Here is a 27860-nt window from a genome sequence, read left to right on the forward strand (position 1 = left end):
GAATTGATACAAATAAATAAATGGGAAATATATACTATGCTTATGGAGTGGAAGATTTAATATTGTGAAAATGTCCATATTATGCAAAATGACCTATAGATTCAATGTAATCCTTTATGAAAACTGTCGCGACTGGCGCGACAAACACCGAGGTCAGGGTCCTGAGGGTAGGGGAATGCAAGAAAAAAAGACAGAAGAGAAAGTTTGGGAATAGTAGGGTCCCCTGGGCTGATGGCCCAAGTGACGGCTTTATTGTTGCTGTACACAATCTTTTATAATATAAGACTCTTATGGATCAGGTCATTCTAAGAATAAACAGGTTTCACATGATCACTACCAGCCAAAACATTTAGTTCTGTGTACCTTGTGAACTTTCTGAACGGGTCACAAGACCTTGATGATAGATTGCTAGCAAAACACAGTTCCCATGTTTGTTTCTATCTGACTCGGGGTAGAAAAAGGGAGGTAGCATTACTGCCAACACCTGCAGACCACAGGCTTCAGGAATTAACTTTCTCAGCCTTGACAAGGCTTTTGTATGCCCTTGAAAGTGGGGGAATGGGAGGGGGAACCACCGGGTTGGCTAAGTCAACAGGGAACGTTGCTCGACCCGGTCTCAGCCTGGCGCTGGGGCCCAGCCCCCCACAGAAAACACCAATAACATTTTCACAGAACTAGAATAAATTACCTAAAAGTTTGTATAGAACTACAAGAAACTGTGAATATTCAAAACAATCATTAGAAAGACGAACACAACTGGAAGAGACATGGCCTTACATTTCAAACTACACTACAAAGCTCTAGCAATCAAATCAGTATGGCACAACAATGGACACATAGAACAAAGGAATGGAACAGAAAGCCCAGAAATAAGCCTTTGTCCATATGGTCAATTAATATATGACAAAGAAGGCAAGAAGAGACAAAGGGGGAAAGAGAGTCTTCAGTAAATAGTAATTAAAAAACCCTGGAAAACTATGTGTTAAAGAACAAAACTGGACTGTTTCTTTACAACATACACAAAAATAAATGTAAAATGAATTAAAGACATAGATGTAAGACCTGAAACCATAAAACTCCTAAAGAAAGTGTAGGTAATAAACTGTTGGAGGTAGGTGTCATCTTTATTCTTTTGGGTCTGTCTTCATAGAAATGGCGACAAAATGAAAATAATACATCAAACTACAAAGATTTTGCCCAGCCAAGGAAACTACCTACAAAACAAAAAGCAGCCTACTGAATGGGAGATGATATTTGCAGATGATATATCTGACAAGAGGTTAAAGTCTAAAATATATGAAGAATTTCTACAGCTCAACACCAAAGGAACCTATACAAGTGATTAAAAATGGACTGAGGACCTGAATAGATATTCTTTGAAAGAAGATAAACAGATAGGCAATAGACACATAAAAAGATGCTTAACATTACTAATGATCTAGAAAATGCAAATCAAAACCACAATGAGAGGAGCGCCTCAGTGATTCACTTGGTTATGCATCCAACTTCAGGTCATGGTCTCCTGGTTGGTGGGTTCAAGCCCTGCGTTGGGTTCTGTGCTGACAGCTCAGAGCCTGGAGCCTGCTTCGGATTCTGTGTCTTCCTCTCTCTCCACCCCTACCCCTGCCTTCTCAAAAATAAACATTAAAAAAATAAAAAAGTACTTTCTCTGTCCTACTCCAATGTTTTGAGTTAAGTGAAATTTTTAAACATTTGTTAATTATCCTCTACATAGTTAGACTTAAGCTTTTTTTCATTTCCAACAAATATTCCCATTAAAATGCAGACACCTAGTTATCATTGGAAGAGGAATAAATAAATAAAATGAATAATTATTTAATATTCAAATATCTCATACAGTGCTATTGTTCAATATTGTCTAATATTTTATCTTTCCCACAGGATTTGTTTTTTTTTTTAGCAGTAACTTAAACTTGTTTACAAATAATAAAAATAGAATGTAGCTATATTAAAAACTAAGGTAGAAAATTGATAAGATAAATTCAGAAATTGATGTCTTTATGACAGTTACAATAAAATGGAAAATGTAGTCAGTCTTCTCTATTAGTGTCAAATATAATTAAATATCTGTCGATAGGATGATGATTTTAGAATATTTTTGGTATAGTGGAAATGACATAATAAGGACAGAAGAAAAAGTACATAGTGTCAAGATGTAGCAAAATTGTCTAAAAGTAAAACTTAAACATCTAAGATATTTTACACAAGGCCTAAATCCTCAGTGTATGTCATTCAGAGGGAAGCAAGTGAACAGCCTGGGTGGTTAAGTCTCTGACCCCAGTATCTCGTGGAACATAAAATTTGTCAGAGGTATTTGCTGAGGGACAAACTAAATGACACACTGCCAGCTCAAAGCCTCTGCATTCTGGAGGTGTGTGAGGAGATAAAGTGTCTTCAAAATAGCCCAAGGGTAAGAATTTCCTGTTCAAATTTGAAGTGACACATTGATAGGAAATCTACTTTTTCCATTATTGCCTCACTCTGAGCTCTTACAGGGCTGGCAGGCTGTGAAGACCACAGATATTTTTCTGTTTACAAGAGGAGCCTGGTTCCCTCTGGACGATGCGTGACTGGCCAACAGAAGGTATGTGTCACCACGGTCCTGCCTTTCTAGGAGTCACCCCAGTGAGTGGGAGATTATAAATGGTGATGGGATGCACCTGAGGCACAGCTAATATACAATGAAATCACAGAGAACATTGGTATCTGCATTCCAACAATTCAGGGTAACAAACAAGAATGAGCATGAAATATGTTGGAGATCTTACAATATTCAAATTCTTGCCTGTGGAGAAGTCATTAAGAGCATATTCATATGCATAATTGGGTTTATAAATCAATATAATTTCGGGTGAGATCAAATAAGCATCATGACGAAGGACATTTAATTTGGATTTGTCATCAATTGTCATCAATGATATATTACATATTATTTGATATTTACCCAGCCTTTAAAAATAGATTCTTGAAATGAATCCATTATATCATATAGGTCAAATGTAATTCCTCATACATTTACTTCAATAAATGAAAGCAGTTTGATCTTTTATAAAATGCAAAATGAGGTACCTTCTGTAAAAATGCTAACTTAAACTTAACTATAAACAATCCAAAGACTTTTTATTAAATTGAACAAAACTTGGCCAAGAAAGATACTCAATACTGAAAGACACTCCTGTCTAATGAATTATGTTACATGGTCTAAATGATATGAATCACTAATGATAAACAATTATTGTGTTAAAAATAATTAATATAACTAATATGTTATTGAGATCTTAGAACAGTCAGATTGAGTTTAAGTGCTTTATATGCATCACATTCTACATATTTTAATTCCTATTTTAGATTAGTAAATTAGATAGCTAGACACAAAATAATTAAAATTTTTTTAGCAATTTTTTATATTTGAGAGACATAGAGCGCGAGTGGGGGAAGAGCAGAGAGAGGGGGAGACACAGAATCTGTGGCAGGCTCCAGGCTCTGAGCTGTCAGCACAGAACCCAGTGCACGGCTCCAACCCATGAACCATTAGATCATGACCTCAGCCGAAGTTGGACACTTAACTGACCAAGCCACCCAGGCGCCTCATCATGAAAGAATTTTTAAAGGTGATACTTTGCACTTTGAGAGCCAGGAGTAATTCCAGAGTTCACTGACTGCAGAGCTCATTGACTGAAGTGTGAAATTACATTTACGTGATTTATTAGTATAACTGTACAACTAGAGTCTACCCTCACTGCCTTTGAAATAAGATCTTTCTAGAAGTTTGTAACAATTGTGTTCCTCCATAAATGATCTACCCTTTTATTTATCATAAAGGTTTCATATCTTTGACATTAAATCAGTTGTCACTGTTTGATGTTCATTAAGTCTTCTTTTAAAAATGGTTTTTTGTTTTTTGTTTTTTGTTTTTTTTCTGTTTCCACTGTTGTTCTTGCTTTGGATAACTTATTGTGCCATGTAACATTTTGCAACATATGAAATATTTCTTCTAAAATTTAACAATTCTCAGAACTAACCAGATGTTCAAAATAAAATATCATTTTGATAGTACTGCATTACTTTTTAGAAACACAATTTAAAACCACAAATAAAAGTCATTTGCAACAGGAAATTCCTACATGTGCTAAAAATAATATTCTCCCTTCTTAGAGCACTTAATTTTTAACCAATAACGGCTTAAACATTGTCAAAAAATGGTGCAACACTTTTGTTTTTAATACAGCATTTTAATTTTAACCTGGTTATTCTCATAGTGTTGAAATATGTCTGTGGAAACTGTCCTTACATTCATGAGGACATTATTATTCATGAATTCCTTTCTTCTTCACTAATTTAGTGCTTTACATGTTTTCCAATCAGTATTATTGTGCTATTATTGTAAATAAAAAAAAACATTTATTCTATCATGAAACACTTATTTCAAGTTCTGTGGAAGTTAGTACCAGATTTTACATTATTCAACTGCAAATGAGTGGCATCCCTCACCCTGCACCCCACCCGGTGTCACTGTACTAGCAATGTCATCAGCACATGACACACACTCTTGATCAAGACCTTCAGGGCAGTTTCATCCACATTGTAGCTGACACTACTCAGCTGCAGACATGGACAACCAAGGCGTGACTTATGCGGAACTCCATCATGCTAAGGGCTCAAAAAGACAGCAAGTGAAACCTAAGGGCATGAAGAGTTCCATTTCAGTAACTGAGGAGGAGATAACCTATGCAGAATTGAATCTTCAAAATGCTTCTCGGGACCTTCAAGGGAATGGCAAGAATTCTCCCTGCAAAGGTAAAACATTTAATACAAGCAGGTATATCTGTTTTAGGATGTGAAAGTAGGGTGCAGGTGTGTGGGGAAAGAGTAGGATTTCACATAGTTTTCATTTGTGAGGACCAGAGCTGGAGGTTGGAATATGGTATTGTAATTGAATGCATTGGTATATTCTGAGAGAAGATTCCAATGATAGTGATGGGTTTGAGGTTCAGGTTATTTTATGTGATTCCCTGTGCATCGTCGGTTCTTGTATATCTCCTAAATGATTGTTTCCAGGCATCCTTTCTCAGTGTTTGCCTTTCTCTTCCTACTACTCACCTTCATGTCCAGAGAAGCTCATTGCCGGTATCTTGGGAATCCTCTGCCTCGTCTTGATGTCCACTGTGGTAACAATAGCTGTTATTCCCTGTAAGTACGTGTTTGAATGACTAAAAGGGAATATTTCACCTTACTGATCATTAGTTCCTCGACATATTGTGTAACACTTTGAATTTATTATCTCGTTTTAATGCATGTGTGCTCTAAGTGTGGAATGATTATTTAGATTTTATCTAAAGTAGACATAAGAGAAAAAATTTAGGGAGAATTAAACATATATTTGGATTCAATAACTCAAAGGCAAGTCATAGAAGAGACTTTATGGTGAAATACTCATTAATTCTTGAGATTGCTTAAACCAAATATTGTAAGAGATGGTGAGGTTTGGTTCTTTAATCTTTTGAAGTATTTCCTTTCTCCTGTTCATTACTTTATTAAATTTGTCTGGTAAAATAGCACACCCAATTTTAAACTAAGAAACTCAAATTACTATGATTTATTTCATTGAATACTATGTTTTTTGAGAATTGCTTTAATGTTCTAGCTACTGAAGGACCAGAGCAGAACAAAACATCCCTGGAAACAAGGATCCACAAAGGTACAACATCCGTTGCAAAGTTCTGATATTAGTTTCGTGTGTATTTTAACTCTATCTTCAACTAGGCAAAGAGGATAATAGATTCTTTTGGGAAAAGTGAATTAGGAAATCGCCTAATGAACTTTCAGAAATAATGATTATAGGAGAGTATTACTTCTCAGGCAACAACACTAAGAAATACTCATTTAAAATTACCGTACCCGTTGTTAACAATTGCCTCACATTCCCTCCTCCTATGACATGATAAAAGATAAATCATTCCATAAAGGTGGTTTTGTTCAGTGACTCTCAGGACATGTAGAAATGGACATTTTTGTGTTTGCTTTATATGGGCACATAAATTAGGGGATGAAAGCCTGACTCTTCTCTGAGTGTGTGTGTGTGTGTGTTTTGCTTTAATTTTACCAGCTTGTGAGGGTCTATGAATATGTTATGTATACATATGTGTATACATGTACAGTATGTAAATTTTCATTTTGTAATATTCAAAGCTCTTTGGATAATATCTCATAATCTCTCTCCAGCGTGTCTCTGTTGTCATTGTCCGAAAGAGTGGGTTACGTATTCCAACAATTGCTATTACATTAGCACTGAGGGAAAATCATGGAACGAGAGTTTGATGTCTTGTGCTTCTAAGAACTCTAACCTGCTCTACTATGGTGATGAAGAGGACGAGGTAAGTTTTCAAGATGTTTCCAGATTCTATTAAAAGCTTGTGAGTTAATATTATGCTTGTAGAGTTCATCCATAGTTACATATGTATTTATAGTTTATTCATTTTAAAGTCTAATATTCCATGGTTTGACTCTATGACACATTATTTATATTTTTATACTTTTAATGTACATTTGATAATTTCTAGGTCTTACTTTTCATAGAAACCCGTGTTTCTAGAAACGCTCTTTTTCCTGAAATAGACTTTACATTTAATTTTACAACACATCAAGGAAACTAGGCATATGATTGTGCACATGATTACAAAATAGTTAGAATCACACAGTTACAAATTACATCATGAGACAGAAGTTTAGAGCCTTTTTCAGGCCTGCCCATTTTCATTTTATGAAATATCTCTGTTTATTTGGAGCATTATATCAATGGAATCATTCAATGTGCATTTTTATGTGTGTCTCCCTTCTCTCCCAGATGCTATCTGTAATGTGTCTATATAAACACATTTGTCTATAGTTTGTGAAATTTCACGCTGTCTTATATGAATATGACATTTTAAAAACCATTCTCAGAAATTTAGTTCCTTTTTAATATGTGGATATTATGAATAAAATTTTATGAAAATCCTTTTCTATGTCTTCCTCAACATATCATAATCATTTATTATATATACCTACAGATATATATAACTACATAACATATATATAACTACATAATATAATATATATAACTATGTAATATAAATGTGGTTTTCATAATAAAATAATGATGTATAAATGTAAAATGATTGTATTTATGTATAATTATACTACACTTCCATGTAAGCATTAGTAGGAAATTGCACAGTCATAGATATGTGTATATTTCACTATACTAAATTATCCCTGTATTTTTTCTATTTTATTGTGTAAAATACATTGTACCAAATAGGCCTTTGATCCAAAACTCCGCAGTCTCAGAAAAATGAATTAAAAGTTCTGATGGGTAGAAACAGTACCATTTTCCTGGGTTGTAAATCTCAAGGCTATTCTCTTTTGTGAGAATGAGAAGTGTTGGGTTGTGTCTCTTGCCCATTTCTCCAGGATGGTGTCTTCTTTTCACTTCTTAGAAGTCTTTGTCATATTTAAGATATGATCTCTTTTTTGAGCTTTTAAGATGCAAATACCTGTATCTGCATTTTCACTCTCATACTGGAGTCTTTAATGATCAGAATTTTTATTTATTTATTTATTTATTTATTTATTTATTTATTTATTTATTTTAAATATAATTTATTGCCAAATTGGCTTACATACAATACCCAATGCTCATCCCAGCAAGTGCCCTCCTCAATGCCCACCACCCATTTTCCTCTATCCCCCACCCCACTATCCACCCTTAGTTTGTTCTCTGTATTTAAGAGTGTCTTGTGGGTTGCCTCCTTCCCTCTCTGTAACTATTTTTTTCCTCTTCCCTTACACCACGGTCTATTCTTAAGTTTCTCAACATCCACATATGAGTGAAAACATGATATCTGTCCTTCTCTGACTGAATTATTTCACTCAGCATTGTACCTTAAGCCGTATAGTTTCTTTGGTCAATTTTCTTTTCTTTTCTTTTTCCCCACCTCCTTCTTCATTTTCCTTTCTCTCTCTCTGGAATGAATAGAACTTTAATGTTACCATGGTCCTACTTAGCATTTTGTGTGTTACAATGATTATTACGGACCTATTTGAGGAGTTAGCGAAAGTTCATGAATATAATTTCCTCTATTATATTCCTGCATTTACCTTTTTCTTTATTTACTTATGTTTTAACTTTTAATTATGGTTTATCATCCAAATAGAATTTATTTTTTGTGATGCTATATTTCTGATGCTGAGATAAAAGTGAAGGTTATATTTTTCTACATCATTACCTCTGTGATGGAGCATCATTTATAGCAAAGTAGGTCTTTTCTTCATCAATAATTTTATATACATAAAGTTATATATGTATAAATATTCTCTAATCTCCTTTAAATAAATAATATAGATATTATATATCTTTATATAGAGAAGTATATATTCATAGATCACAGTCTATATAGTCCATCACAACCCACAGAAGTTTGAGTAAAATGTAGACATTTACTTGCCTTTATGACCCCTTACCATGTCCCAATTATACTCTAAGTGTTCTATTTCTCCACTTACTTTGAGAATCACATGGAATTTATAATTTTGCTTCAACTGATAATTTTGCTTCAAATATCAAACAATTTTGAAAACACAGGAGGTGAAGGAAAGTCCATTAACCTAGTAAGAATTTTATTCTTAGTTTTCTTCTCTCTTTCTTCCTTATGATCCAAAATGCCTTCTTTTACCATTTATTCCCTTTAGGAGTTCTTTCAGAGTGGGTCTGGTGGTGATACATTTTCTTAGTTTTCCTTTATCAGACAAAGTCTTGATTAGGATGCCTATTGATATTTTTGGTGGATAGTCAATGGTTTTTTATTAGAATCACGCAGTTAGTGTCTAAAACTTTTCTGTCTTTATAGCATGCCTTTTATCTGTCATTTTGACCAGAGAGAAAAAATATTTTGTAGACTTGGGTGTGTACCTGTTGGTGTCTGTGGTTTGCTAGGCTCTCTGACACCAGTCTATGTGAGGTAGAGGGAAATTCCGGGAAGCTCACCTCCATGTCATTCCTTGGGTCTCCAGGGCTAGGATCTGTCATCTTTCTCGTTATCTTTCTGACTCTATGTTGTCTTATGAATAATACCCAGGGATTGTAGCTGTATTGGTAGGAGGAATAGGGAAAAGTCTATCCAGTCTATCTTTCCAGAACAGAAAGTCTGGTCTGGGGTGGTTTTCATTTGAATGCTCCTAAGACTAATGGTGTTGAGCATCTTTTCCTGTACTCATTGGCCATGTCCACATGGTGTTTGGTGAAGTATCTATAGAGATATTTTGGTAATATTTTTACTTTGTTTCATTGTATTTTGAGAACTCTTTACGTACCCTGGTGGCAAGCCTTTTATTAGATGTATGATTTGTACATGTTTCTTCACAAGTTTATGACTTTCTTTTCTCTTCAAAGAGCAGACATTATCTTGATGAACTACACTTCATCAAGTTCTTCTTTTATGGATTGTGTTCTTGGTATTTTGTGTAAAATATCTCTGCCCAACTGTAGGTCATGCTCTTTTTATAATACGTCTTGAAAGATTTTGTTTTTGGGGCACCTGGGTGGCTCAGTCTGTTAAGCGACTGACTTCAGCTCAGGTCACAGTTTCGCGGTCCGTGAGTTCGAGCCCCGTGTCAGGCTCTGGGTTGATGGCTCAGAGCCTGGAGCCTGCTTCCGATTCTGTGTCTCCCTCTCTCTCTGCCCCTCCCCCGTTCATGCTCTGTCTCTCTCTGTCTCAAAAATAAATAAACGTTAAAAAATTTTTTTTTTCGAAAGATTTTGTTTTCAATTATGTGTGATCAATTTTGAGCATTTTAAATATGGTATAAAGTATGTAATTATTAATAGTATTTAATACTCCATTGTTTCCACAGCCTTTATTGAAAAGACTATACTATACCAATGAATGTGCATTTTTTGGAAATCTGCATTTCGTATTGTGTGGGTACAAATTTTGCACTTTCTCATGTGTTTAATTAATGTCCTTATGTTTTTTTTTTTATATTAGTTTCATAATTTAAATACCTTCCTGGGGGTGACTGGGTGGCTCAGTTATTTGGGCGTCTGACATTGGCTCAGGTCATGATCTCGCTGTTCATGGGTTGGAGTCCCACGTCAGGCTCTGTGCTGACTGTTAGAGCCTGGAGGTTGCATCGGATTCTGTCTCCCTCTCTCTGCTCCTCCCCCACTAACTCTCTCTTTCTCTCTCTCTCTCTCTCTCTCTGTCTGTCACACTCACACACAAATAAATAAAGCTTAATTTTTTTAAAAAAAGACCTTCCTTTTTATTTTAAATGTTTATGTATTTATTTTGAGACAGTGAGAATGCAAATGGGTGGGAGGAGCACGGGCTCAGCACAGAGCCTGCCTTGGGGCTCCATCTCAAGAACAATCCGATCATGACCTAGGCAGGAGCACAACTGACTGATCTACCCAGTTGGCTCCTAAATTGTCCTTTGTTAAACGGTAAGTTTATACAAGTTCATTTTCAGAGTTATCTTATCTATTCAGGATCTTCCTGGATGTTTCCTATTCATTTGTATCTTTCTAAAGTTTTTTTAAAATGTTTACATTTATTTATTTATTTTGTGTGAGAGGGAAGTGGACAGGAGAGGGACAGAGAGAGGGAAAGGAAGAGAGAGAAAATTCCAAGCAGGTTCCCGCTGTCAACACAGAGCCCGATGCAGGGCTGCAACTCACAAATTGAGATCATGACCTGAGCCAAAATCAAGAGTTGGATGCTCAACCAATGGAACCACCCAGGTGCCCCTTTCTAAAGGCTTTTTAAAAATGAGAATAAATATTAGTTTTTTCAGGTGCCTTCTTCATCAGAGGAATCACATTTCAATATATTTGCATTTCTTCATAATATTCTCCTTTGATAGTTTTTATTGTGGTATAATGTACATACAGATGGATCACAGCTGTACATGCCAATAGACGGGCTGAGTTTTCAGTGTGACCATTGCATGGAATGAGAAAATGAATATTACCAGCATTGCAAAATGCCACTAACAAGTTCTTTTCTGCATTTTAAAGACGGTTTATATACATGGAATCATACGGTATGCATATTGTATTTTTGGCATTTTCAGGTGAAGGTAAACTTGTGTGATTCATCCCTATAGCTGCACCAGTTGTAAATTGTCCACATGTCTTTGTTGTTCTGTTGCTGGATTCTACTACAATGTATTCACCGATTCTATTGCTGACGTTCTTGGATATTTGGGTATTGATCCATTTGGGGCTTCTTTGATTTATTCTACTATACATCTTTTACAGTCAGGTTTTAGCTAAACGTATGTGTATCATTTCTTCCTTCTATAACCTTAAGTGGCCCTTCTCTTCTTGCTTCTTGAGAGGGAAGCAACTTAGACCATGCATTTATAATGTTCTTCCTTTGTAGTGTAATTGACAAAGGTCAAAATTGTCTCTACCCGACTTTAGTTTCATCCTAAAAGTTATGATGTATTCTCAGTATATTATCAACCAGTACAAGGTAATTTCTGTCATCCGGCACAAGATATTTTCAAAGATTTCATCTTTGAAAGGTAAATTTTGGGGCGCCTGGGTGGCTCAGTTGGTTGAGCGTCTGACTTCGACTCAGGTCACGATCTCACAGTCCGTGGGTCCGTGGGTTCGAGCCCCGCGTCGGGCTCTGGGCTGATGGCCCAGAGCCTGGGGCCTGCTTCCGATTCTGTGTCTCCCTCTCTCTCTGCCCCTCTCCCGTTCATGCTCTGTCTCTCTCTGTCTCAAAAATAAATAAAAAGTTAAAAAAAAAATTTAAAAAAAAATAAAAAGAAAAAGAAGAAAGGTAAATTTCTCAGAAGTTTACCACTTTCCACGTGTTGGAAATTTCCTGGATTTCTTTCCATTGTTTCTTCTCATTGATTTCTTTGTCTTCAGAGAAAATACTTTGAATATTTCCATCCTCAAAATTTGTGACCCCTATCGATGACCTGGAACTCTTCCTATGTACGTCAGTTACGTCAAGCTAGTTCCTAGTATTTTGACAGTCTTCCTTAGTCTTCCTGATTTTGTGAATAGCTGGTCTTACTTACTGAAGGAAAAGGTTTCAGTCTTCAACTAAACTCATTGAGTTGTCTATTTATCCTTCTAATTCTGTCATTTCTATTCCATGTGTTTAAGGATTCTGTTGTTAGGTGAATAATGTATGTTTATAATTGTTTTATCTTCCTCATATTGACAGCCTTAACATTTTGAAATGTTTCTTTTAATTTCTACTAATATTTCTTGTTTTAACACTTACTTTGTCATTAGAATATTGGCTTTGTTATTGGCCATTTCTGATTACTCCTTGTAGGGTCTATTTTTTTGGTATCCTTTTATTTTCTCCCAATTTTGCCTTTGAATCTACCATGTGTCCAACAGGGAGCATATAGATGGATGCTACTCTTTTATTCAGGACACTTTCTATTTTCTAATTGGAATATTTATTGAATTCACATGAATGCAATTACTGGGATAGTTGGATTTAAGTATACCATTCGCTATTGACTCTATATTTATGTCTTGTTTTCTTTTTCCATTTTACCTGATATTGTTTGTATTAAACATATATTAGTGTTCCATTTTAATTCCTCTATTGATGTCTTAGCTATATTCTTAAGCTTTTTCCTTAGTAGGAGTGGTAGGTATTACAAATCTTTTGCTTGTTTTTATGGAGATGAAATTGACGTCTAACCTTGTATCCATTTAAGGTCTACAATGTGTTCCTTTGATAAGTTTATGTATTGCCATATGACTACTGTGGCCCTGTTAGGTAACACCTTTGTCATGTCACATGTTTATCATTCTTTGTGTGTGTTGAGGACAGCTAAGAATTAGTCTCAGCAACTTCAAAGTTTATAAAACAGTAATGTTGTCTGTAATCACTACATTGTATATTAGACCTCCAGCAATTGTTATCTGCTAGTTATAATTTTGTATTCTTTAAGAAACTTTTTTAATGTTTATTTTTTGAGAAAGAGAGACAGACAGACAGACATGAGCGCCTGAGGGTCAGAGAGAGAGACACACACACACAGAATGTGAAGAAAGCTCCAGGGTCTGAGCGGTCAGCACAGAACCCGACATGAGACTCAAACTCAGAAACCGTGAGATCATGACCTGAGCCAAAGTTGGGTGCTTAATTGACTAAGCCACCCAGGAGCCCCGTTAATTTGTATTCTTAAATATCTTCTGAAACCCCCCAACCCACAACTCCTGATAAACACATTCTACTCTTTGTTTTTACCAGTTCAGTTTTTCAGATTTCATATGTAAGGCAGTACAATATTTGTCTCTCTCTGTCTGAGTTTTGTCACTCAACATAATGCCTTCAAGGCCCTTCCATTTGCCCACAAATGGCAAGATTTTCTTCTGTTACCTGCTTAAATAATATTTCAGTGTTTGTGTGTGTATGTGTGTGTATATGGGTATGTACGTGTATATATATCACACTTTCTTTAATTATATGTCAGTTGGCAGATACTTAGGTTCCTTTCATTTCTCAGCTGTTGGGAATAATGTTGCAATGAGCATGGGTGTGCAGATAGACCTTTGAGGAACTGATCAGTGCCTTTATTTATTTTGAAAAATGTTTAATGTTTATTTATTTTTGAGAGGAGGGAGAGGGTCAGAGAGACAGGGAGACACAGAATCCAAAGCACATTCCAGGCTTGGAGCTTCAGCACAGAGCCCAGTAGGGGACTTGAACCAACAAACAAGATTATGACCAAAGCCAAAGTTGAACACTCAACCTAAGGAGCCCCCCAGGTGCCCCACTGATCAGTTCCTTTAAATACGTATGTAAAAGTGACATTACTGAAAAACTGCCATACTATTTTCCTTTGTGGCAGCACCAGTTTACATTTCCCCCAAAGGATTTCATTTTCTTCACATCCTCACCACATTAATTCTCTCTTATCTTTTGGAAAGAGCCTCTTACAGGTGTGAGGTGATATGTCATTGTGGTTTCGATTTGTACTACCCTGATCAGTGATTTGGAGCACCTTTCATGTACCTATTGGCCATTTGCATGTCTTCAGAAAAATGTATACTGAGGCCCTTGGCCCATTTTTATATTAGATTTCTTTCTTTGCTTTTATTTCATTGTTTGTATTCTTTATATACATGTGATATTAGCCCCTTATCTGATATTGGATTCCAGATATTTTCTTCTCTTCTGTCCATGATCTCTCAATTATTTGATTCTTTCCTTTGCTGGGCAGAAGGTCTTTCATTTAAAGCAGTCCTGTTTTTTTATTTTAGTTTTTGTTGCCTGTGATTTTGAGGGCTTATCCCTGAGTTCATTACCTAACCATTACCTAAGTCAAGGATCTTTTCCCTTTTGTCTATCCCAGTGATTTTATATTTTTATATTTTTTATGTGACCAATTTTTGCCTCTTAGTTTCAGCTTTATGAATTCTCTTTAACATTTGCATAGGGCAGGTCTAATTTCTTCTGACACCTGACTTTAACCACCACAGGCTTCATCTTGCTGCTTTCCCCTGACTGCAATATGGGGCAAGTGTCGATACATTGACACACCGCCCTCTAGGATGCTGGGAAAGTCTTTATCTTTTCTTCATTTCTAAATGACAGATTTGCTGAGTAACGTATTCTTGGTTGACTGTTTCTTTCCCTTTGACCACTTTCAAAATGTCATCCCGCTTTCTTCTGTCATTCTATGGGAAGAAGATCTTGTGAGGTGTTCCTTTTTGGTGTCTGGCATGGCATGCTGACCTCAGAGCCCTCAAAGCACTTTTGAAGCTGTTGCCCAAGAGCAGGCACACATGGAACTACCATAGCAACTGGATCTTGGTACATAAGTTCACTTGTTGTGGCTGTGGCACTAGGGAGGTGACATGTGTAGATATTCCATGGCAACTATACCTGGGTCTCAGGGGCTCACTGTTGTAACTCTGACTGGCACAGGAATATAGCAGTCACACAGACCCTGGATGACAAGGTACAGTGGTGGCTTGGAGCCAGTGGTCAGCGTGTGGTAGCAACATATAGTGGGGAGGGTGAGTCAAAGGTTCAAGTCTGTCCCAAGTGGCAGTCACTAGAGAGCAGCAGAATGATCCATTCGTGGTTTGTTAAAGCCATGTATCAGGACCCAAGGATCTGGACACAGACCTCTAGCCACATGGCCTCGAATGACAGCTTAAGTGGTCATGTGGAAACTGAAAGTGTCTTGGGATGCAGCAGTATAGTAGCAGCAATGAAGCATCAGAGCCCTACAGTGGGACCGAAGAGATGGGGCTCAAGGCAGTGGTGACTTGGCCTACCAATGATGGGTCAGAGCCTTGAGCCATCATAGGCGGAGAAAAGTCTTCGGGTGTTAGCTATGGCAGTTCAGAGTCAAGGCCTGGGAGGTATTGGGGTTCCGAATAGCAGGAGCATCTTTTACAATGAAGACACAGGGTCATAAAATGGAACATGGTGAGGGGCTCAGGGCAGCAACATATGCACCACTAGTTGCACCTAAGGCACATATTAAGACGTTGGGGTCAGGAAACAGCCCCAGTAGTGTGAGACAAAGCCCCAACTAGGACAGGAGTGGGCAAAAATCAGAGGCAGCTCTAGTCTCCTACAGATGAGGAGCTATGGCAACCAATCCCTAAGAGAAGAGCCCCTCAAGGCAACCCTCACTGTTGCAACAGCTCCAGCCTCTGAGAATAGGTGTAGAGGGGGCACTCTGGGCTGGTGCATGAAGTGGGATCAGCATTGGTGAGGCACCTCTGCTGCAAAAGCTGAACGCATGCACATAGTTGAAGCTTGCTGGGTTCTCCTGCTCCCCTCTTCTCCATGAGGTGACTTCCCCTGAGGGGATTCCTCCAGGAGCCAAGTGGCTCTCAGCTGGAGGGTTGGGTGAGGCAGGCCAAATGCTTCCTTTACTTTCCACGGGACCATCCTGGATTTTTGATCAGCACCTGATTTTTGCGACTTCTTTGTTGTCTAGAGCTTTCCCTGAGCCGTGTTTAGCTTGAAGTTGTTGGTTTATTGTTCCAATTGATTTTTTGAGCAGATGAGCATTATGGCCTCCTCGGTCTCCTTCTTGCTGATGGCCCTCTTTATACGTGTATCATTAACTGATTGTCATCTACGTCACATTAATCCTGACTAATTTCCAATAAAATATATTAAATTAGCACTAACATAGCTCCGTTCCCACCACGTGTTACGGGTATGCTTCAACTTTCCAGAAAGTTTCATGACTTCACTTTGCTTTTGTGAAAGAACTACATTAGTACCAGTTTTTGCTGAAGAGGAGAAATCTGAAGGGGACTTTTGTTTTTAGGAGAAAAGGTGAAAAGTGGAAATTGTGCTCAGTACTGGTTTTACTCTTAGTGTCAGCTCACACCCCAAGCAGCAAGATTCGTCCTGTCAAGTTCATTTCTCAGAAACTATATACTCTGGATATCAGTATCAAGCAGAAGTTTGAACTGTATTTTTGAGTGTCTGTGCTTCATCTCAATTTATTTTGTGCATCCACTCACAAGGTGTGTTTTGAGGTGTCGAAAAGCCTAAGGAGGGTATCTTTTGTGATTTGGGTTTTTGGGCGCTGGTTATTTTTTGCATCAGGGAAAGCTCAACAATCTTCCCATGTGAATTAACGATACTTGCTTTTTCAATTTATACCACCTGGGCTTAGGAAAGGTTTCATAAGGAACAATCTACTTTCAGAGAGAACGAGAAACATGTACTTCTACCAGTGCTGTCCAGAAGAAAGCTAGTCCTGGTTTCTGAACACAAATGGTGCACATCTTTACCTTCTCTGCTTTCATGATTTCATATTGGGTCCCTGAAATGAAGCATTTGTGGAGACTGTACCACAAAAAGGAACAAATGCTAAAAACTATAAGGTTTATGCTATAGATCCCACCATACAGTGACTGCTATAATTATGGCCTCAAATATCTTATCTTTTAAAGCTACTCAGAAAGGAAAATACACACAGAGATTGTAAATTTTACCGACATATTTATCATTCCTGCTGATCTCTATTCTTTCTTGTGGATATGCATTACCATATAGCATCATTTACTTGCAGCTTGAAAGACATTGTTGAAAAGCAGGTGTCCTAAGTAGAAACCCTGTTTGGTTTTGTGTTTGATGTGGGGTCTTTATGCATCTTCTTCTGTGAAAGTCTGTTTTGCTGAATTTATAATTCTTGTTTGACAGGTGGTGTTTTTTGTTTTTCATGTGTGTGCAGGCATGGGTTTGCTTCGTTGTTTTTTTTTCAGTATTTTTCTGGTGAAAACTCCTCTTTTAATCACATTCCTATTTTCCTAAATATAATGAGTTGTTTTTCCCTTGCTTTTTGTCAAGATCACTTCTTTCTGTTTGTTTGCCTTTCATTTTATTTTTCAGCTTTTGCAAAATAAAACCCCACATAACGTAAAATCTACCGCATTACCCATGTTCAAGAAATCGACTACTTTCTTAGAGCGGTTTTAGGTTCATAGCAAAACTCAGACATAGCACAGATATATGCTGTATTCCCCTACTATCTATGTGTCAGTGCACAAGCAGTTCATGGACTCTCTCATTTCCAAAAGCCCTCAGTGGGGTGGTTCTAGGTTTACTCTTGATGCTGTGCATTTAGGAGTTTGGAGAAGTATAGAATGACACGTATCAACCATTATGGAGTTATACAGAAGCGTTTCACTTCCTTCAAAATCCTCTGTGCTCCCCCTATCCATCCTTCCTTCCCCCTAAACCCTGTCAACCACTGATCTATTTACTGTGTGTATAATTTTGCTTTTTCAAAATTGTCATATAGTGGGAATCTTACACTATCTCGCATCTTACACTTGCCTTTAACTAGATGATGCACCTTACCAATTTAAGCACACAGGTTAGGAGTGCTATCACATTGTTGCCCAAAAGGTATCTAGAACTTTCTGCTTGTAAAACTGGAACTCAACTCACTGAACAATAATTCCTGTTTTCCTCTTTCCCCTCAACCCTGAGCAATCACTATTCTACTTGCTCTATCACTTTAACTACTTTGGATACTTCATATAAGTGGAATCATACAGTTTTATTTTTACTTTGTATGTATGACTGGCTTATTTCACTTAGCATAATGTCCTGGAGTTTCATCCATATTGTAGTAGGTGGTAGGATTTCCTTCCTTTTTCTGGCTGAATAATATTACAGTGTTGTGTGTATACTACGCTTTCTTTCTCCATTCATCCATCAGTGGACATTTGGGCTGCTTCTATCACATGGCTGTTATGAATAATGCTGCACTGAGCATGGGTGTGCACCTATCATCGAGATCTTGCTTTCAATTCTTTTAGTTTCCTCCATGTGGGATTGCTGATCCATGTGGTAATTGCATTTTTAATTTCTTAAAGAAGCTCCATAGACTTCTTCATAACGGTTGACCGATTTACATTCCCAACAACAGTGTGTGAGTCTCCTCCTTTTCAACCTCCACACTGAAACATTTTTTAAAATTATGTATTTATTTATTTTGAGAGAGGGAGAGAGAGAGAGAGAGAGGAGAGCAAGCACGGGAGGTGTGGATGGAGGGAGGGAGGGAGAGAGCAACTGAAGCCAGCTTTGCGCCATCAACATAGAGCCCAATGTGGGGCTCAAATCCAAAAACTGTGAGACAATGACGTGAGCCAAAACCACAAGTCAGATGGTAACCAGCTGAGCCACCCAGTCGTCCCGACACATTTTTTTTTTTATAGCATCCATCCTAATGAGTATGAGGAGACAACTCATGGTGATTTGATTTGCATTTCTTTGATCATTAGCGATATTGAGCATCTTTTCATATGATTTTTCACCATTTGTATGTTTCCTTGGAAATATGCCTATTTAATTTCTTTTCCCAATTTTCTTTGTGTTTCGGTGTTTGTTGTTGTCGTTAGTGACTTGTAGATTCCTTATATATTTTAGATATGATTCCCTTGTTTGATATATGATTTGCAAGTGTTTTTTCCACTCTGTCTTTTCATTGTTGATCATTCCCTTTAATGCACAGTAATGTTTTAGGTTGATATCGCCCATTTGTCTACAATGGACTTTTCCTTTGTGCTCTGTGGTTTTGGTGCCATAGCCAAGAAATCGTTGCCAAATACAATGTTGTTTATATTCCCCCATTTTTTCTCTGAGGAACTTTATAGGTTTGCAACTTATATTTATGTCTTTAGTCCATTTTGAGTTAATTTTAGTGTGTGGTATAAATGTAAACATCCAGCTTCATTCTTCCGCATGTGGGTAGTCAGTGTCCAAACACCCTTTTTGAATGATTCTCTCTTTCCCTACTGAATGGTCCTGGTACCTTTATCAAAACTGATTAGACTGATCATACATGGTTTGTGTCTGGATATTTTTAAGGGATTGTTTCCATGGGGGGTTTAGGGTCTGTCTCTTTCTGTTCCTTCATCTTGCTGCTTGTATCCCGTTCCAGTCGGAACTAGTGTGCAGGGCAGAGGTATGGATTCTGTGGTAGATAATGTGGCGTAAGGCTGATGGAGGTGGAAGACGTGTCACCCATCCCTGATTTTCACACTGACTTAAGTGACTTCACAATCCACTCTCTTCCCTCAAGTGTATTTCTTTGTCTGTATTTGCCAGTGTTCTTTGGTCATTTCATTATGATGTCATGAGACATGGATTCGTACATGTTCATTCTGTTGGCAGTTTGCTAAGTTTCTGGTGTCTATAAATATTTTAAATGATATTAGTAAGGTGTTCATTCGTTGCACTTTATGATTGTTGTCCTGTTTTTTTCTGCCTCTGCTGTTCTCATATACTACTTAGACCTATGCTGGCTTTCATGATACTGTTTTGAAAGTCTCTGAATTGTGTAAATTCTTCTCTTTTTTCTGTCTCATCCAAAAATATAAATAAATTTTGTTACTCCTCCAATTTCATCAGTTCTTTTCTATCGCATCCCAGATCTTCTGTAGAGGAAATTTAGTGAATTTTCCATTTCAGGTATGTATTTGTTCACTCAGATTCTCTGTGGTTTCTTCATATAGTTTTATTTCTCTATTGATCTTTCCTACTTGCTATATTTCTGCCCTCACATGTTCATGTAATTATTTCAACTAAGTTTTCTGTGTAGTTTACATATATTTATAAATATGACTTTTAAATGCTTTTTTTGTAGTATGTACAATAAATATGACTTTTAAATACTTTTTTTTGTAATATGTACAACAACTTATCCCAGTAGAAGTTTCTATTGACCTATGCTTTCCCTTTGTTGGAAGACATTTTACAATTTCTCATCATATTTTTTAACTTTTAGATAGACACTTTTTAAAATATCATTTAGGAAACATGCATTATTTAATTTTTCCTAGATTTATTATTTTTAATTTTTTTCTTATGTTTTATTTATTTTTGAGACAGAGTGTGTGTGTGTGTGTGTGTGTGTGAGCAGGGGAAGGACAGAGAGAGAGGGAGACACAGAATGTGAAACAGGCTCCAGGCTCTCAGCTGTCAGCACAGAGCCCCACGCGGGGCTTAAACTCACCAACTGGGAGATCATGACCCGAGCCGAAGCTGGACGCTTCACCGACGAGCCACCCAAGCACCCCTAGATTTACTAGTTTTTTGTGTGCAAAAACTTTATGGCAGAATCTTCTCCACTAAAGTCTCCTGCTGATAGTTTTGTTCAATTTTTCCCAATTCTTATTGCTTACTTTATGACCATGTGACTTTGTAGCTTTGATGTCAATTACTAGGTTGTTTTTTAGAAAGGATGTGTTCAAACACTGCAGGTCAGTAGGCTTCCACCTTCCACAATGTGAGGTCTGCACCCGTGTGTCTGAGTGTGGGAGGGGACTGTTCATAACTTTACTATCAATTCTCTGACCTCCTGTGCTCTTACGTTCTCCTGGGTTACTCTTAGTCTCCTCTCCATCTGCGCATATTTTCTCCATCAGCTAAGAGTGTTAGAGAGCCAATGTCAACTCTTCGTTATATTCTCACATCCAGGGTCTTTCCATTATATTTATGGGGCTCACAGTGCTTGACACAAACACCGCAAGCTCTGACCAGGACAAGAATGGGTTTTCTTCATCATTACCGAGCAAAATCAGCACTTGGAGCTGAAACATCATTGGGTACCTGTCCCCGTCCCCAGTGCTGATCAGGTCTCCCAGCACCATTGCTCTTTGCAGCTTCTCCCAGTTGTAACAGCTGCAGTCTTCTTATCACTGAGCCAGGGGTGGGCAGGTGGGGAGGCACGGGAGCATCTTAAGCGAGAAGGTGACAAATGTGCTTCTGACTTGAATCTCCAGGATTTTTTCCAACGTACATATTTCATAGGTTATTAACCTGTGTCCGTTTTCTAAACTCTGAAATTGTTTTCACGGTCAGTTTGTCCTCTTCACTTAGTCCTACTAAGATAATTTTATACTTTAGTGTCCAGTGCATAACATTATATTATAATTTGAAAGCTTCTATACAGGAAGAAAAGATGAACTTTTATTTGTTTTTACAGAATTAATTGAGTATAAGAGCTTGTATTTGACTTCTAATGAAATTTATTTTCTCATAGTTTTTGTCGAAATTACACTCTTATACTATATGGATTAGAGGCTCCCAGAGAAGCCATCATAGTTCATCTGTGCAGCCAAAAGCCTTAACATTTTCTTCCAAAGTGTAAGTTTCTTGACAACTTTGTATTTTATGCCTTACAAGGATTAATCTTTGAAAGAAACAGAGCAATATGTGTAGAATAAGATAAACAGAGTTGTTGATGTTTTTCCATAGAAGAATAGTATGGGAAATATTCGGATTGAGATATAGAACTATTAGTCAAGTTAATGGTTTATTCAACAAAATACCCCGGTATATATTGTCAAGATTAATGAGGTATACTTCTTTCTATTTCAGGTTGTCAGTATCTTCAGAGAATGACAAGAAATGTCCATATTTCTCTTTTTATTTTAAAACATTTGGTTTTGCACCCTGCTTTGGAATAAGACTGTATGTTTGTAAGCACCAGGCATTTTAGTTGCTTCATTTTGGCATAATGCTATTTCATCATTTATAAAGAATACATCTCTCATTACTTCAAAAACCATCCAATCATTTTCTCTGCATATTTTTAAGAGATGGTTTTTAGTGTAATTTTAGGTTCACAACAAGATTAAGAGGAAGGTACAGAGATTTCCTATATTGTCCCTGTCTGCACACATCCATGGACTCTCCCATTATCACCATCACTCACTAGAAGGTTTCATTTCTTATCAAGGATGAGTCTTCATTGGGGCGCCTGGGTGGCACAGTCGGTTAAGCGTCCAACTTCGTCTCAGGTCATGATCTCACGGTTTGTGGGTTTGAGCCCCGCGTTAGGTTCTGTGCTGACAGCTCGGAACCTGGAGCCTGCTGCAGATTCTGTGTCTCCCTCTCTCTGCCCCCTCCCCCAATCAGGCTCTGTCTCTGTCTTTATCTCTCCAAAATAAATAAACATAAAAAAATTTTAAAGAATGAATCCACATCAATGCATATATATCACCCAAAGGCCAAAGTGTACCTGAGACTTCACCATTGGTGTCACAGAACTGTTTCTCCAATTTAATTATATTAATGTAAAAAAATATACTCAGGTATATGTTACTCATTTCTTAAGCTTTTGCTATTTAGTAAAACAAATTATATATAAGTTACAAATCATAATATTATTGTAAAATTCTGAATGAAGTGAGTAATTCCACTTACATTTCCAACTTAATTGATTTCTCCTAGCCCTTAAAAGGCCTCAAATGAGGATTGAGCAACCCAGGGTGACAAAGGTATGAGTCAGAATTAAGGCAGGAGACAGAAACAAGGGGAAGTTGAGGTAAACAATTACTATCTGCTTGGAAGGGAAAGTTTACAAAGAGGAAAGCCTACTAAAATAAAGAAAATTACAAATAATATCATAGAATTAAAGGACGGATCACTGAAGCCAGGTCTACTCTCTGAAGATGGGATTCAGATGCCATTGAAGACGATGTGGCTACACACAGCTTCACGGCTGACATGCTCACTGAAATGGCCTGGGACGGAGCAGCTCCACACTCCACGGGCTGAACCTGGTGAGGAAGGATCTCAGGCTGTGACTGGCAAACAGGAGCAACTCCCTGTTAGAGCATCAGGAGAAAAGACCAGAAGAAAGGAAACTGACAGATTGGCTATAAGAACTTGCTGGAGGACGAATACACAGGACTTCTTGCAAGCATGCACCTCGCAACAAAGCCATAGTGGCCAAAGGAGAGAAAATATCATGAAACCAGGAAGAAGAGCCCTTTCTGCTGCACTGTCTCTCCATTGTCTCTTACCGACAAAAGTCAATTTCATGTGAGATGACCAGAGAGAAAATGGATAGGATCTTACACCGTTGTGTGAGAACAGGGCACTGAGGGTGGATTTGGAGCTGAGCATACTAAATGAATGGCCCCTTGGGATTATCATAGAACAACCACAGAGTTGGTGTATAGGAGCCATTCAGATCGGCCCCACTTCCTCCGAGAATGGAACCAAAGTGTACTCTCCCAATCTGTCTTGCTGCCACACGATCAAAGGTTACACTCATTTCAAGGTAGAGATTGGTTTTTAATTGGATAATAACCAGTGTCTTATATGTTGTTTTCCTTACCTGGGTTCAGATATTTTGGAAGAGATTTAGTTTTTTTAATGTTTTTATGCACACACTTCTGTCAGTCTTTACAACAATGCAAAAAATAAAATGCTAAATGGAGAAAACAAAAAATTAAAATCGACAGATATTTTCATGGGTCCAACAGCTAGTTATTGCCAGGATTCAAGATAACCTTAAGTAATTTGATAATGACTCAGAGATATTTCCAGCCCAAATCAATTATAAGAAGGAGAGAGTTTAAACTCGATTATTACTTGCAAAAGAAATTCATATTTCATATATACTTTTGTTTGTGGAGATAGACATATTCTTTATTTTCTCTGTACATAATCCTTATGCTCTTCTAGAAAAATTATATGAACATTCAAAATGAATTGAATAATTGTTAATGGTAGCTGTAACTAATTACTAAAGTTGTGTTTCATACAACCCAAGATTACAATGACATTGAAAATTAAGCATTTATTTTTCTTTCACCTGTTTGTGGTTGGGCTATGATAGGGTTGATTGAGGCTGGGCGTGCATGCACTTGACTGCAGACTACGTACAGATTCAGCTCAGATCTCTTTATAGATTTCATTCTTAGAGGACCAGGCTACATGGTATACGATCTTTTATACCAGAGGTAACAGCTAGCAGAAATGGGTTTCTTATTGCCCGGTCTCTGAATTCATAAGATATCACATTCCCACTCACATTATATTGTGAAAACAAGTGATCACATCCTTACATTATATTGTGAAAACAAATCACATGGGCCAACTTCTCATGGTTGTCTGTAGAGTATACTCTTTTCAAAGTGGTCAGAGGGAAGAAATGTAGATTCACTGAAAATAACCTAATCTAACATTGTAGCCATAGGGATTTTTTATTATTACATTTCATGAGATAGATAAGCTTGTAACAGAAAATTACTGGGAAATAGATTTAAAATTTAGTACTCTCTTCCCTTCCCATCTGGATTTTTGGCTGCCGTGCCCAAAATCCTTGTAAAGCAGTTTTGGACAGTGCCAAACATGGGGGTATAGATGCTTTCACCATGGTCCTTGATCAAATAAGGTATAAGCAGAATGAAATACAGTCTAAGGACATTGGCAGTGAAACAGGTCACTTTATGTAATTTCTAACTGCACACTCTTAGCCCTGGGGCTCAGTTACAGAACTGCTCTGGCTCAGGTTCCTCTGAAGGAAAAATATGATAAAAAGAGGATCTTATTCATAGTTACTTGAAGATTATTTGAACAGTACTTCTTGGCCCATAAGTATTCCCTATCTCTCAGGTATTTTGGCTTAAGATCTTGATGCTTTTGTGCCATCACCTGTGTTGTGATAATCTGAATAACACTTTCATAGGCTGTTCTGAGGAACAAATAATAATAAATAATATAATGCCTACAGATCCTTAAAATAAAGCCCAAGCACATGAAGGTCTTGCTGTCTGTGATCTCTTCATATTTTGCTTTTCCCAATGTTCAATAAAGGCCATTTTCCAATAAAACTAAAGCTCTATAATTGTCTTCTTCTTTCCAGCCAGTGAAAGAGCCAGGCATCAGAAATGTAATTTGACAACGATTTTGATCACATGCATTAAAGAAATTTGCACTTAAAAAAGGTGAGAAATTCAATATGCATCATGTATGTGCACTAGAGTAATTTTTTTCTGTATATGTGTTTCCTGTTTTGAAATCAAGTTGCAATTACTGTTGTTTCCTTTATTGGTCAAGAACCCCAGTCTCCTCACAAAGTGTGTTATCTGGGCATATGCAAAGACTGTCTCTTTTGGAATTGAAGAATTTGAAAGGGATTGTTAAACTGTGACATGCTAACCTGTTTGATTCCTAGATTCGGGGATCCTTCAGTGTCCAAGGGGAAGAAGGGACCGAAATGTCCTTTCCCTTCCAATGTTGGAGTATCCCATCCACACATATGCATCTATTACCACTAAGAATGGAGATATTTAAGAGATGCTGCTAAATACATTCTAATGTAGAACACCTCCCATTTTCTTCCAAAGCATGTTTAACATGTCTAAATACATACAAAAAACAGTGCCTAAATTATTACCTGTACCCATAAGAAACCATGGGAATTATTCTTGAGCTTGGGTTAGGGGATCTACAAAAACCACTGGCGATATATAAGTATGGAACATTATTAGGGAGCTGCTAATCACGAATAGATTGAGAATAGAAAGAGTCACAGAGAAGTCAGGGATATAAAGATCAAATTGGTAATTTTCTCTGTGTCTACCTTTGGGAGAATATCCATAGGTATCGAACATAATGGACTTGTTATTTTGGATGCCAGAATTAAATTACCCATTTAGTAGTAAATTCAGAGGAAGATGGTGCCCTTTTAAAAGTGACTTTTGTTGGAACAGAGCAGAAAATGTATTCTTTGTAGGCAGCCATTGCCAAGGAGAATGCAGGAAGGACTGAGCTGTGTATCCCTAATCTCTTGCACCAAAGGTACTAATCTGAAAATTCTGTTTTCTGGTAATTAATGCATGTAGTTGGAGATAAAACTAGAGGGGCACCTGGGTGGCTCAGTCGGTTTAGTGTCTGACACTTGATTTTGGCTCAGTTCACTATCTCATGGATCATGATATCGAGTAGCTCGTCAGGCTCTGCGCTGACAGCACAGGGCCTGCTTGGGATTCTCTCTCTCTTCCTTTCTCTCTCTCCCTCTCCCTCTGCCTCTCCCCGCTCCAGCATAAATATATTCATTTTCAAAAATAATCCTTGATAACAAATTCACTTTGCCATCATATTTCAAACATATTTTCACTTTTTTTGACTTCCAATTCATTCATCTCTCTTAGGTCACTTGGTTTGCCATTATTAGAAACAGTTAAATATATACCTTTATATCATAAAAAGTAAATTCTAACTACCCATATTGTTTTGAGTAATTTTGAGTGTGTTGTCTTTTATACTGCTAGGCATAGACCTTCATTAGTGTTAAATGCCAAAAATGGGTACCCACATTGCTACATGCAACAAAGAACATTATCAATTATGTAATGAAAAGCATAAATGTGTACAAATACAGGAATAATAGATATAAGACATTCAACTTCAGAAGACATTAGTGAATTTTACATTATTTGGCATCATTAATGAATGTTTTGTTCGAATCCTACCTATACATAGAAAGAAACAGTGAAGCAAAATGAGGAGATAGAAGACTATGTTCCAAATGCCAGAATAAGATAAAATCTCAGAAAAAGATTGAAATAACATGGAGATAAGCAACGTACCTGATAACCAGTTCAAAGGAAGGATCATAAACATGTTCACCAAATCCAAGAAAAGGGTAGATGAACACAGTGAGAACTTCAACAAAGAAATGGAAAATAGAAAAAAGAACCAATCAGACTTGAAGAGTACAATGATGGAAGTTTAAAAATACACTAGAATGAATCTATAACAGATTAGGTGATGCAGAAAGGATCATCTACCTGGAAGACAAGGTAGTAGAAATCATGCAAACAGAACAACAACAAAGAATTAATTATATTTTATTTTATTTTTATTTACTTCTATTGTTTAGAGAGAAAAAGAATGCATGAATAGGCAGAGGGACAGGTCAGAGAGAAAGAGAGAGAGAGAGAGAAAGAGGAAGAGAATCTGAAGCAGGTTCCACACTCAGTGCAGAGCCAGATGTGGGGCTCGATCCCTTGACACTGGGATCTAGACCTGAGCTCACATCACGAGTTAGAGTCTCAACTGACTGAGCTACCCCATTGCCTCAATTCTACAAAACTTTTAAAGTGAGTTAATACATCTTCATCTTAAATTAGTCAAAACTGATGACAGTGGAAAGTTTCCAAATCCATTCCATATGGACAGCATTACCCTGAAATCAAAACCAAACAAGGACACAACACACACACACACACACACACACACACATGCACACACACACCACATTATGCGCCAATATCCCTGATCAACATGCAACAATCCTCACCCAAATATTAACAAACTGAATTCCACAATACAAGAAAAGGATCTTACACCATGATTACGTGGGTTTATTCCACTTATGCAAGGATGGTTCAAGACCTGCAAACCCATCAACTTGACACACCACATTAACTGACTGAAAATCAAACTCATATGATAATCTCAATAGATGCAGAGAAAGCACTTGACAAAATTCAACATTCATTTATAATAAATACTTCA

The 27860-nt window shown here is 37.2% G+C and overlaps 1 protein-coding gene across 1 annotated transcript; it reads left to right on the top strand.

Moving 5' to 3' along the window:
* Positions 1–4617: 4617 nt before the first annotated feature.
* On the top strand, positions 4618–23482 carry LOC128778998 (NKG2-A/NKG2-B type II integral membrane protein-like). The gene is made up of 6 exons (XM_053909526.1): positions 4618–4818; positions 5134–5211; positions 5666–5719; positions 6244–6395; positions 21583–21686; positions 21921–23482. The coding sequence occupies exons 1-6, from the start codon at positions 4632–4634 to the stop codon at positions 22039–22041; spliced, it is 696 nt and encodes a 231-aa protein (XP_053765501.1). The 5' UTR covers positions 4618–4631; the 3' UTR covers positions 22042–23482.
* The last annotated feature ends 4378 nt before the right edge of the window (positions 23483–27860 follow it).

The sequence above is a fragment of the Panthera pardus genome, unplaced genomic scaffold, assembly GCF_024362965.1.
Source record: "Panthera pardus isolate Hobbes unplaced genomic scaffold, ASM2436296v1 HiC_scaffold_210, whole genome shotgun sequence".
In the NCBI taxonomy this organism is placed as follows: domain Eukaryota; kingdom Metazoa; phylum Chordata; class Mammalia; order Carnivora; family Felidae; genus Panthera; species Panthera pardus.